Genomic DNA, 12,810 nt, shown 5'->3' on the forward strand with positions numbered 1-12,810 from the left:
TATTTTCTAAATATAGTATTCTACATTATATTAGTTTTTCATAGAGATGGTGAACGTCATTCATTGATAAATAAATATAATATTTGTAAATTTGTGTATTTTTATACGCTTCTCCCATGTACACGTACAAATTGCGTCACTTTTAATTGCTAATATCTCATGTATGGCATGGTAAATCATCTTCTAATTTTAACAGCATGTGTATTATGAATTAAATATTTTATATTCTGAGTTTTGAGAAATTCTTGAAATATCACTTTCGTGTAGGTACTACCTTAAGTGTATATTCATTACCATTACTGTAGCAAAAGATCGTACTAAAAATGTGTTTTACCTCAGGCATAGTTTAAACTTTACACGTTTCTCGTGGATAAAAAATTTGTCTTAAATCAAAATATTTACTTGCTGTCTTAAGAAAAAATTTTCCTTTAAGTACGTTTTGTTAACTACATTATTTATTACTCGATAAATTTCACGGTAACTTATATATTTTAATGCAAAAACAGGAACCTGAATATTTCGAAAAACTAATTTTCAATTTTTTTTCATTCCATCTAACCGATAACTGATACAGTATACTGCATGATATAGTATACTGCAAGAAAAATTTGTAGGGTCTTTTAGATTTTTCACAAAAATTTACACGTTAAAGTAGGATCGAAACTTAACTACGATATATAATGACTTAAACTATTATTAAGATATAAGTATTCCTTTTAATCTAATATTTTTCCTCCTTGGCGATGAAAGGACCACCTTAATTTGATTTTTTAAACATCCAAACTTTCAAAATACGGAAAATTTTTTACAAACAGACTTTTTAAGCATAGTAATTCAGTCTGTAGTTAGCTGAAGTAAAAAGTCAGTCCCTGCTTTCGGAGATCTGAAAAAAGCCAAACGATTGAAGAAACAACTGTACGTATATTTTGCACATTTCTTAAGCAACATTGCAACTTACTTACTTGTTCTTTGTTACACGTTGTGCAACTGTCAATCTAATTAGATATATTTGCAAAAACTATTTAAACAGATGTGTGTGATAACTCTTTGTTTACGAGTTTTATATATATTATAAACATTAATTTATTTCACAAGTACTATAAGAATAATTATTTTTTTATAAATCTTTTTATATATTTAAGGTAATTGTTATGAATTTATTATTATTTATTATAGTTTTTTTATAAACTTCACAGTTTATTAAAAAAATAATTCAAATATTATGACTTTAATCATATCTTTTTTAATTTAAATATAGAAAAAAAAAGAAATCATTGACTTTCAATATCAACTTTATAGACCGGCATGCAGCCTGAAAAATCAGTCGAGACACTGATGTAATTCACATCAATTGTTGGGATTTCTTCATAGAGAAATTCGCAAGTCCAACCAGACAATTTCCATGCGCGTTCTCTTTTTAAAATAACGATTTAACGATACTTCTTTTCATTTTCCAAATTGAATCTGATCTCCAGTTACCTATATCAAAGATAGTGTAGCTAATCAATATACCATTCAACAACACTTTTAGTTTTGTATTGATTTAAATGGTGATCAGATTTCAAGATTAATAATTTAAATCGTTATATTTCGAAGTAAACATGTATGAAAATTACCGGAGTAAGCTTATTTGTTGTTTGAGGCACAAAGTCGAGCGAGGAATGAGAATGTGGACCTGAAACTTGTGGTGTTTCGCCTAAAAGAATAGATTTTTTAATAAATATGATACTTGTAAGAGCTCTACTCACATAGGTCATGGATCTATCGCAGCACCTGTTGCCACTTTGATGTTAGCCATTGCAATGAAATACATGCAAACTGAGACGAAAAGTAGTAATGAGTGTTTCACTCCGGCAAATTTTGATAAGCATATTTGGCAAGTATAGCTTCCACCAGAGTTTGGATGATGTGTAGCAATTGATGTGAGCTGCGTTAGGATCAGAATCAGAATCAATTATTTAGGACTAACTACCGGTCTATAAAACAGTTTAATAAACTAAATATATCTATTTGATAATTCTTTAGTGAAATTTGTATTCTGTTACCGTATAAATTGGGTAAGCATGCAATAAAGTGTAACGAAAGCCTTTACAAGGTGACAATTTTAATATTTATATTGCAAAATTACAAAATTTTTATGAATTTTATATAAATTTTATATTTTTACTTCCATACATAGATAACAGTACTAATTTATGGCGATTGGATTATTTTTTCAAAAGCGATATTATAGTTACGTTTTTTGTCACTTGTGAAGAGTATCGTTTTTAACGCGTAATTTTTCATAAGTCATAACCAAGAAATTATCGGTGTCATTGAATGTTCTCTAAGTACATTGCTATATTGAGTGGAATCATTAAAAGATCTCATCCGTGCGTAGAGGTTTGAATGAGTCTAATAATTAATTTCAAAATTAAAAAAGTTAAAGAGAATTCTATTGAATAGTTTGTAATATTATTGAGATTGATGAATTTCAAAATACTATTAGTATGATAAAATAATCTGGTCAAAACCTCCCTCCCCCGATAAGCACATGGATATATTTTTAAACCCCCCCCCTCTCCAAAATGCTTACGTAATTAATGAATGAATGGCCCCTAAGACGAAATGATAGATTTTGTATTGATCAAAAATAAAGTATACCTATTCGATAATTATCAACAAACTGAAGGTACAATACATATTATTACCCGTATTTCGTAAAACCAGACATAAACATTATGTTGTCAATATTAGTTATCTATCATAAAATCGATCATAATTTCATGTCATTATTTTTACACATAATAGCAAAAGAAATATACAAATCGTAATAAATGATAAATAATTACGTGTGAAAGGAAGCTTTTATAATAAATGATTTTTTTTTTTGAACAGTACAGATAGTACATATTTATTATAATCCCGTATATGGTGTGTGTGTACAGTGAAAACTCTTTATGTAAAAGAAGTGAAATCAGACTTAAACCTCCTCCACACTCTCGAGACGTAGTAGGAAGTCGGGCAAGGAACCAGAATATGGATGTAATATTTGCGGTGTCTCGCCTGTCCTCACCTCGCCTTACCAACTTAATGGGCAACATGACGAAATATAATTGTTCATTTTTTTCTTTTTATACTATCGATAAGCGCGGCTAATTAAGCTAATTTCAACTATTTTATCACTAACAACTTCAGTGAACATGGCACAGATATCCATTATCTATGCTGTTAAATCACAATTTTTCTCTCACCTTAGCTGGTTCTGAAATAATGTTCAGTCTGAATCGGGTCAGAACTGAGAAAAGCTTACTATTTTTTGACACCATTTTTGGATCCACCTATTATGGCTCATAGCTCGTTTTGTTAATGAAAAAATTGTTTAATTAAACATAATAATTTTTTTTTTTTTTTTTTTGAGGATCAACTTTTTAATTTACAGTATTATTATCTTATTTTAACACTTTATTACAATATTTTAATTTACAGTATCTCATACCTTTTAGAATCTAAATTGACCATTAAAGCAACTCGGAGTTCTCGGTCTAATTTGATTCCAAAACATGATGTCCCCCATCATACTCTACAACTTATTAGTTATTCTTTGATTGGTTAACTACAAAACGAAATATTAGCCATAAAATATTAAAATTGCCCTCCCTGATTATATCTATAGTGGTACTATTTCTTGGCGTAAGATTTACATCGAAAAGTATTCAAAACAATTTCCATTTATTTTCTATCAAAAGAATTTTTTTGAGATACTAACATGTATATTAGAGATAGGTGTTCAGGCTTAAAGTCAGGAATTGAATGCAGCAATTTTTCGCACTCAAATATTATTTTACTGCACAAACTTCGTTAAATATCAAGTTATGACTTTCTCAAGCACTATACCATGTTTAGAATATAATTATCGCAATATCATCACTGTAATATTATTAAAATGGCAAATCTAACATCCGTTTATTTATCATAATATTATTAAAAACAGTAATCATAGATTGATTATGTGAATATTATCGTAATACGTTCTCTCTGAATTCCATAAATAGCTTCATTTTAAAAATAATTTGGTTTTAAAAATAGTGCCGGCAACCAATAAATCTCAAATAGTAAGTTTCATCACAACTAATAATTAATTACATTAATTTTTGTTGTGACAGCGGGAATCAATCCCGCTACCCTAGACATACCACGAACGGAATTGGTTACGCCTTAACCAACTAAGCTACTAGGGTTGACTACTCTTAGCCTAATAAATCAATGTTTTTTGAAACTCCGTACAATTATTATTTGAATTCGTTATGTTATTTGAGGACGTTAAATATGAAAATATATCCCCATGAAAAACAAGTTTGAACTGTTAGTTTGTATTTTGCATCGTAATGCCCAACAGGTAAAGGTAAACGATGTTTAATTTCCTTACTTCATTAGTTTTTTAATAACTGTTTGAAACAATAAATCGATGAAAAGGTTACTTTAACTCCAAAATTTGTAAAATCTTGAGAGTTCTATTTTTCCAAAGCCGTAAGAAGTGGTTCCATTATTTTTGCCCAGTACTAAATGGAGAATGCTTTTTCAGATACGTTTAATTTGTCTGCTGCCGGGATCTAATACAGCACTCGCTATTTAATATTGAAATGCATTCCGTTTTTCGTCAAATTTCATAAGAACACCTTTTATGAGTTCATTTTTTCGTGTTTTTACTAGTTTTAATGAACTATTGAAACTATGTGATAATAATACTACTCATAATAAAGCTTCCCCAGATTAAACATTACCACTATAACACAATATTCAATTAAATCAATATAAATAATATACTTATGAAAGAAATATGATTACAACATTCTAAATATTTTCCATCCATCTTAATCAACCAAAAACTATAATACATAACTTGTCATAAAAAAAAATACACAACAAACTTTCATTTTTATTATATTATTAGTTTTTATTTATTTATTCTTTACAAAAAAAATGAAGTAAATATAACTTTTTTTTTTTGGTTGTATGAATAATTAAATTTATTGTTCATAAAATATAATATTTTTGTAATGAAATATGTTTTTGTTCACAAATTATATTACATCTCTTATATTATATTACATTTTAACAAATTTATTCATGTAAATAAATAAAAAATTGTTATTTTCTATAATATCAAACAAGAAATTATTAAATTAAATTTTATATAAGAAAACAATCAAAAAGTTAAGTAAACTTGTAGAGGAAATTAGGGTTAAATCAAATATCGAAAATTGTATGGTAAAATTTTTAAAATGCATCTTTCACAACTCGATAATATCATCTGTGATAATTTGGATTCCCGTAAAATATGTTGTTATTGATAAATACGTCTCCCATGCGGATTTGGTTATGCTTATTCAATTTTCTCTTTCAATGAAAATAAAAGTGGAGCAATTTCTTTCTGGAAAAGTTCAATTTAGTTAGTTCCTAAAATTAGTGCATGCTTATTTTTTGTATATTAATAAAAATAAATATTACGCTCCTAAAATTACTGTTTTCAGAAAAAATCACCATTAATAAATTCTAAGCTTTCCACAAAATTGAAAATATCTGAAACGACTTGAACGAAAACGCCCTATATTTCCGTAATTTTTTGTTATCAGAAATCGGTCTGAAACGTTGTTTTAAATAAGAAATGCGAATAATTAGTACCATAAGACAGCTCGATTATCAATTTCACAAAACATACTGCACAAATAATAAATTATTAGATTGATTAAAAACTAACTACTTTAAGGAAAAACGAACGACTATTAGACTGCCAGTGGAAAAAGAACTGAAAAGTGCCCTTTGAACTTAATATCCTTAGTATTCCTTGGTTTTTACAGAAATTCTCTACTCGAATTTTTTACGTACAGCATTTATTGAAACGAATAAATTATTACGCACCCAAAGTTCCTTTTAATTGCCTATTTTTACTAAATCTTCAAACCTTAAGGTAAAATTATTCTTTTTGTAGAGAAAGGTCAAAACTCAAGTAAACTTGGGCAAGATCAATTCATTATATTTTCCCAAATTTTTTACAATAACTTCAAAATAGGGATTCATTTAATCGATTTGTAAATCGATATAATTTTGCATATCTTCCGGTAAATGTAACTCCTGTATTCCATAAGGTAACTTATAATTATTATATAATCTTTCACGTATGATACATCGTGCTAAATGTTTTAACTCTGGTGGTTGTAATCCACATCGACTTTCTGGTATTAATGAATCTTCAATTAAACAACTATATTTATCTGATAATATTTGTGAACTAGTCCAATTTGCATATTTCTTGTTCAACATTAATTCATCATTTAAAAGTAACGTTTGTAAAGGTAGATGTATCGAAGGTATTGAACGCAAAATAAATTTTAAACATGCAACGAGTGTGAATGGGTAAATGCGTTCATTTTCATACTCTTTTAATCGGTCTAAAATTGTTTCTATTGATGATGTACTAATTTTCTCTGATGATACAGTTGCTCCAAAACGTAATAGTATTAAGAGGATGTCAGGTGCACCAACTTGGATGACAACACGTAATGGAGTTGCGTGACCACACGCTTCCATTGGTACGTCAATAAAGCGTAAGCCTAAAAAATGAAATGCTATATTAATAATTACCTACAATGAAATTGTCATGTCTTTCTGATTACGTCAATTCGATAATTAAATAATTTTAACAAAAATATTGATAATTCAGTCGAAATTAGAGGCATTTATTTTTCTTAATAGGCAACCCATTATACTAGATTTCTGAAAAGTACGAAATATAGAGTGTATGTTTTTATTTTATTAACAGAATAGTCACAGAAGTGCAAATTAAAACAAAAAAATTAATGTTTTCTCGCTCTTTAGTTGCTAGACTCTTTGTATTTACTCCCCTAATAATAAATATTCGGCAAAGCCACAGCGATGAGATGCCGGTTTTAGCTAGAGAGTAATGAAGTGCTACGGGATCATCATCATATGTTTTTATTCCCTTATATCTGTTGTTTGTGCTCTGTATATTACGTATTCGATTTCCTGAAATAAGGTTTCTAAGATTTCTCAGGGATAATGAATCCGTTTCCTTTTTTAATTCCTATTCAACTGTACCAACATTTTACCAACAGCATACCCTTTAGTGCTAGAAAATGAATAAGTTTCAAATTATACAATAGTTTGTTATTTACCTTCAGTGAATTGTAAAGAAGCATTTGTTGCATGATCCAAGAAATAAACTAACGCCCGTACATTTTCTTCTCGATCCTTAAAATCACTCTTCCATCCAGCTATAAAATGTGGTGCCGTAGGACCAAATATTGCACCAACAAATATACGTTCAAATGTTTTTTCACACATATATATTTCATTCAATAACTGTGATATTAGCTCTGTATCACGTAAATTCCAATCAAAACTTATTTTCACAGCTAAATATAATACATTATGATATTTTCCCATTAAACAAATTGCACCATTTGAATCTTTATGTTGTCTATGATATTCAATTGCTGATGATACTGCTCGTTTACAAGCGTTTTGTGGATCACATTCTTCACCTTTGTGCAGAAAACGAAATTATGCTTCAATTTAAAAGAAATTTGATAATTTATGGAAAATTTACGGAGTTTCCGCACGTGTTTCCTCACGTACTTCATAGTCTTATGGCTAGTGTGCATCTTGGTGACTAATTTAATTTTGCACAAAAAATTTGAGAGACTATTAGTTAAGTTCCGTGTTCTTAACTGAAAAATTTTTCTGATTTTAATTCGGCTTAAACTACTTACCTCACTTCCGGTTTCAGGTATTAGCCTAGCTTTCAAAACTGATACGGATAATAACATGAGCAATAAAATATACACTGATCCTAAAACAATGTAGATAATTGGGCTGGTTTAAGTAGCTATTAGTCACTTTTATACAGGTTGACTTTTTTAATTTGACATTTGCAAACAAGCTAAATAATCAGTCACAAACAAAAAGTTGATTGTTTCAAACAAAACTTTGATCATATGAAAGTCTCGATCAATTCCCAATGCTTGTTTATTTTTGGGACGATAGGTTCTTCTCTAAATAGGGGTCAACTTAATTTTTTCAAATGAACCCCTATATTTATTATAGGTGATTCCTATTTTAAACGGAAAACATAAATTTTATCTAAAAAAAGTTGTTAAAACATATTTTTGTGATCTGAGAAAAAATTAATAGAAATTTTCATTGATTTCCTGTACGAGAATTGTTGTTTCTTAAAGAAAATTTGTAGAATGAGAAGAATTGTTTTTGTTTTATAGATAAAATGATTGAGAATTTTTTCAAATTTCTTTCCTAAATTTTTTGCAAATGCCAAGTTAAAAAAGACCCCACATAATAGTTAAATGTTTTAAAATTATGTATAAGCTTCATAAGAAAATTTCGGTTTTGTTTGTTTTGTCAAAAGAACAACGTCCAATGTTTCTCATTTACGGATTAAAACTCAAATTTTAGATCTAGAACACAGATACGAATAAAAATAAACTTATTTGACATTTTATCAAAAATTTTGCATCTACAACCATGATTAATATTTATGGAAGTAGATAAAATATTTACTAGCTACTGAAATTTGTGCAATGAGCTGTGTATTTTTAGAATATTTTTGGAATGTAGAAAGTTGGTAATCGCTTTGTATTCTAAAAAATCAATTTATTCAGAAAATATAATTTTTACTTACCAGCCGAACATCCAGCAATAACTGTATTAAAATAATCCACTAATTGTCGTCGTTTTGAACGTGACAATAAACTACTGCGTTCTAATTCTGTAAAATATTGTTCAAAAAAACAATCTAATATCACTTCCATATTTTGACAAATAATTTACTAAAATGTCTTTGATCTGTTTAAAAGTAAAATAAAATATAAATTTTGTTTTTCATTTCAAATATTGAATATATTTTTAAAGTAATAATTAAATTAGATATGTGACAACGGTAATCTGAACAATATACACAACTTTTAGGGCTTCATGAAGGTACTTACCCTTATTGAATCTACAATGTGTCCCAAAAAACCAATCTTGATTTTACAGAAGCTCATCAATTTTATGACGAACTTTGAACATTTATTCGTTGTATAAAAAGTAGTTAGAAGGGACAACTGAATCAATTACAGCGCTACTCTCTTATGAAATTTACAATAAACATAACAAAATAAACCTATTTTTCAATTGTTTACATATAATTGACATAACAAATCATTGAATAATAACAATGCATGAAACTTGTTGCTTTAGAAACTATAAATAAAAGATGAAATGGCAGACTTAAGTTTGATATTTTATACCAAAAATATGGCAGCTTTAAAAAGAGGATAGAAATATGTAGCTCGTCTCTTTCGAATTCTCGCCTTTGTTTGATACGATTTATTTGATAACGATCTTATTAACCATTTCATTTTATTTCGAATTGTCATTTAAATAAAATAGAAACTATCAACGAAATATAAAGAAGTCAATAGAAGACTGAAAATAGCTTTTACTTCCTCTTTATCGATTTGAATATTTGCATATTAACTTCCTCATAGCTTATGTATCCAGACCTATCCAAACGTAATGTCCCATTTCATTTTTAATAAACAGTAGTTTTTTTCTGCAACTAATTATTTAAAAAAATAGTAATTGCCGTTACTGAGTAACACTCATGTTGAATATTAAATATATACAGTATACACATAATGTTATTTTTATATTCAAGGTATTCCAAAACTGTTCCATTCACAGTAGATTCACTACTTTCAATCATTTCTCGTTTCAACTTTGTGTATTTGCCCACTTTGCTAACATCCTTGGAGGGATGAATAAAAAAGTAAAAGGTTACGTCATATATGGGCATAGCGAGTCAAAAAATGTTAGATTTTTGTATAATTTTTAAGGATATTACAATACAATTACCACCAAAAGTTGAAGTCGATTGACCGCCTCTAACTAGAGACAAACTTAATAAAAGTTTGGATTATTAACAATGGAGTGATTGTGTTTTTAATTCGAAATTAAATATTTATTCTAAGTTAAAAAAGAAAAATGATTGACTGTGTTGATGATATAATAACGCAAAACTTTTTATTGTTGAACAGAAACAACTATAGTACAGTATTGTGGTTGTTCGAGAAATAGCTATAGTGGAAGTTTGTACACAAATAATAATTCACTGAGTGTTGTTCGTGTACACAGTTATGTGGTATAGTATAGACAAAAATTATACCTCATTTCACTACAAGTTCATATACTCTTACGGCAAATACAATCCCAAAAGTTTTGACCATTTCATACCAATAAAAACCCAAGTTAAGCTTTAGCCAGGCAGCAATAAAAGGATTGTTTGGAATCCTATCAATACAAAAAATAAATTTTGTTATCAACAATTATTAATATTATACATATATATTGTAATACAGCTATATCTTAGTTAAAAATATGCGATTGTCTGGGCTGTGTAGTAAGTGTTTATGCTCCAAATATTATAATGTTACGGCTAATCATTTCATTACATTACATAGTTAATATGGATGCACTTGATCTTAACACAAGATATTCAAGAACAAAAATGAAATAATTAATTTATAAAATTCTTTTTACTGTGTAATACGGATGCCGTTATTAAAATATGAAAAATAATACTAATTGTATGTGTATGTGATTTACTCATAGGGCTAAAGCCAGTCGTACTATTTAATAGAAATTTAATTAAAAATAAATTTTAACAAAAAAAACAACCGACTTCAAAAAAAAATTCTAAAACAAATTAATATGCACTAAAAAGTAAAATTTAAGACTTATATGGTTTTGGGACCACCCGGGATGCACCGACTTTCAAATAAAAAAAATCATCAAAATCGGTGCACTTAGTCGATAGTTTTGAGGTAACAAACATACAAACAAAAATACGGTTGAATTGAGAACCTTCTCCTTTTTTGAAATCGATTAAAAAGAAAGACTTGACAGATACTTAACAAAATGAGATGTGCGTTGTTCGAAACTTTAAAAATTGCAATTTTCGACTGGTCTGACGACGAATTTTCTTATTTGTCGGGCTTTTTTTTTTATTGAAATATTGGTATAGATAATTATTTATCTATTTTAAGCTTAAAAAATTATTTTTCAGGCTACATGAAAGAGAATGCCCATACCATGACATCACTCCTTATATCAGCGGTTCTATAATGAATGTCAAATACTACACATGGCTATTCACTTATTTTATTTCAATGTTATAACAAATTATTATCTTTAAAAAGAAACACAATAGTTCTATTAGATAATAGGAAATGACAATTGTAAAATATTTAACATTGTTTTGGATTTTTTCTAATTACTGTTTGACATACAACACAAAAAAAAAAAAAATTTAAAAATAACTAAGACGCACGCTTTATTGAAAAATAGTCCAAAATAACGTGACATTTAACCTGAATAAAATAAATTGAGAAAACTAAAACCCCGACAATTACAGAATCACGCTTTTAAAAGTATGAAAAGAAGAAAATTCTTTCATCTGAATTTTAATCTTAGAAATCCCCCTACTGTAATGATGATTTTTCTTATCATAATTTGTTTTCATACTTTTAAGAGCGCGATTACCTATTTAATTGTTGGGATTTAAGTTTTCGAACTTTATTTTATTTAAACCATTTTAGGGTTATAATTTGGTGAGAAAGTATAAAAACATATATATCTTTAAAAAGTGCTATTAAAGCTTTATGTCCTCTAAAGAGCGCCGTATTCAATTTATGAGACGATACATAGCCTATGACCAGCGGGCAATCAAAACGCTTCTAACGATAAATCACTTGTGAAGCTATGATAAGTAGTTTAGAAGCTAGGTCCGAGCAGATGAACACTCATACATATCGGTCAAACACATAACTTTCGCCATTGTATAGTCGGGGTAAAAATAGGTGTGGATTCGGATCCCGACATAGCTCACTATAATCTTTGGGATTCCCCACAGGCGAACATTTTAGCAGCTATAAATATCATCTCACCTCTACATGCTATAAATAATACATATCTGAAACAAAATTGTGAAACGTGAATTGCAGAGAATTCTACTTGCTGAGTTTGTATCAGATAATTTCTCATGTATAGGAAATTTACAATAAATATGTCATCCATAATTAATATTTGCCCAACAGTGTATTGTAATATTAAATTATTAATCTTTGACATTTTGTATAAATGTTTAAAAAATATAATGAAATCATGAGGGTTCCGTTTCTTAGAGATGTAAAAACTACAAAAAAACTACCAAAAATCTTATAACTTAAAAAAATAAGTTAATCTTTTACGAAATTCAACGAACTTTTGTGTATACTTTTGTTTTATTTTTTTTTGACAATGAATAAATCAGAATAAAGCTTTCAACCAAAAACCCTAATTTCAGCCAAAGCTCTTTAAATTATTTTATTAACTCAAATTTTATTTTCAGATATTTATCTCGTGAAGATAATCAGGATCCACAATTTCACTTTGAATATCGAGGACCAATTACAATGAAAGGTAAATCCGATCCAATGAATGTGTGGTTTTTGTCACGCGCTAAAACTCCATCCACGGAATAAACCTGTTGCAGCTTCTAGAAAAATTTTTTTACATAAACTAATTATGTAAATATAATAAATATTATAATTATAATTTACCAAAGATTATTTAAAATTATATATATGTAATTATTAAAATACTTAATTTAAAAATTAATATAAAAAAATATATGTATATTAAATAAAATTATATATTATATCAATGTAATTTATGTAACAATTAATAATTATTATTATTTAAAAAAATATAATA

At 27.9% G+C, this 12,810-nt stretch overlaps 2 protein-coding genes across 2 annotated transcripts in view; one reads left to right on the forward strand and one right to left on the reverse strand.

Annotated features, from left to right (window-relative positions):
• Positions 1 to 12,587, forward strand: part of LOC123297294 (guanylate cyclase soluble subunit beta-1) — a 31,689-nt gene extending 19,102 nt beyond the window's left edge. The window contains exon 12 of the mRNA XM_044878900.1: positions 12,446 to 12,587. Coding sequence (XP_044734835.1) covers positions 12,446 to 12,578 — 133 coding nt within the window. The 3' untranslated portion in view covers positions 12,579 to 12,587. The remainder of the gene's footprint in view (positions 1 to 12,445) is intronic.
• On the reverse strand, positions 5,766 to 8,825 carry LOC123297295. Its single transcript, XM_044878901.1, has 3 exons — positions 8,696 to 8,825; positions 7,176 to 7,544; positions 5,766 to 6,593 (listed from the first exon to the last, which is right to left on the reverse strand). The coding sequence occupies exons 1-3, from the start codon at positions 8,823 to 8,825 to the stop codon at positions 6,061 to 6,063; spliced, it is 1,032 nt and encodes a 343-aa protein (XP_044734836.1). The 3' UTR covers positions 5,766 to 6,060.
• Positions 12,588 to 12,810: the final 223 nt, after the last annotated feature.

This window comes from Chrysoperla carnea, chromosome 4 (genome assembly GCF_905475395.1).
Source record: "Chrysoperla carnea chromosome 4, inChrCarn1.1, whole genome shotgun sequence".
Taxonomy (NCBI): Eukaryota; Metazoa; Arthropoda; class Insecta; order Neuroptera; family Chrysopidae; genus Chrysoperla; species Chrysoperla carnea.

What these genes read in the sequence shown, in the direction of transcription:
- LOC123297295 (XM_044878901.1), bottom strand. Translation starts at nt 8,825, where the DNA reads ATGGAAGTGATATTAGATTGTTTTTTTGAACAATATTTTACAGAATTA. An exon ending in TATTGCTGGATGTTCGGCTG is followed by an intron (nt 7,545 to 8,695) that starts GTAAGTAAAAAT and finishes TTCTGCACAAAG; the next exon opens with GTGAAGAATGTGATCCACAA. An exon ending in TTCTTTACAATTCACTGAAG is followed by an intron (nt 6,594 to 7,175) that starts GTAAATAACAAA and finishes TTCATTTTTTAG; the next exon opens with GCTTACGCTTTATTGACGTA.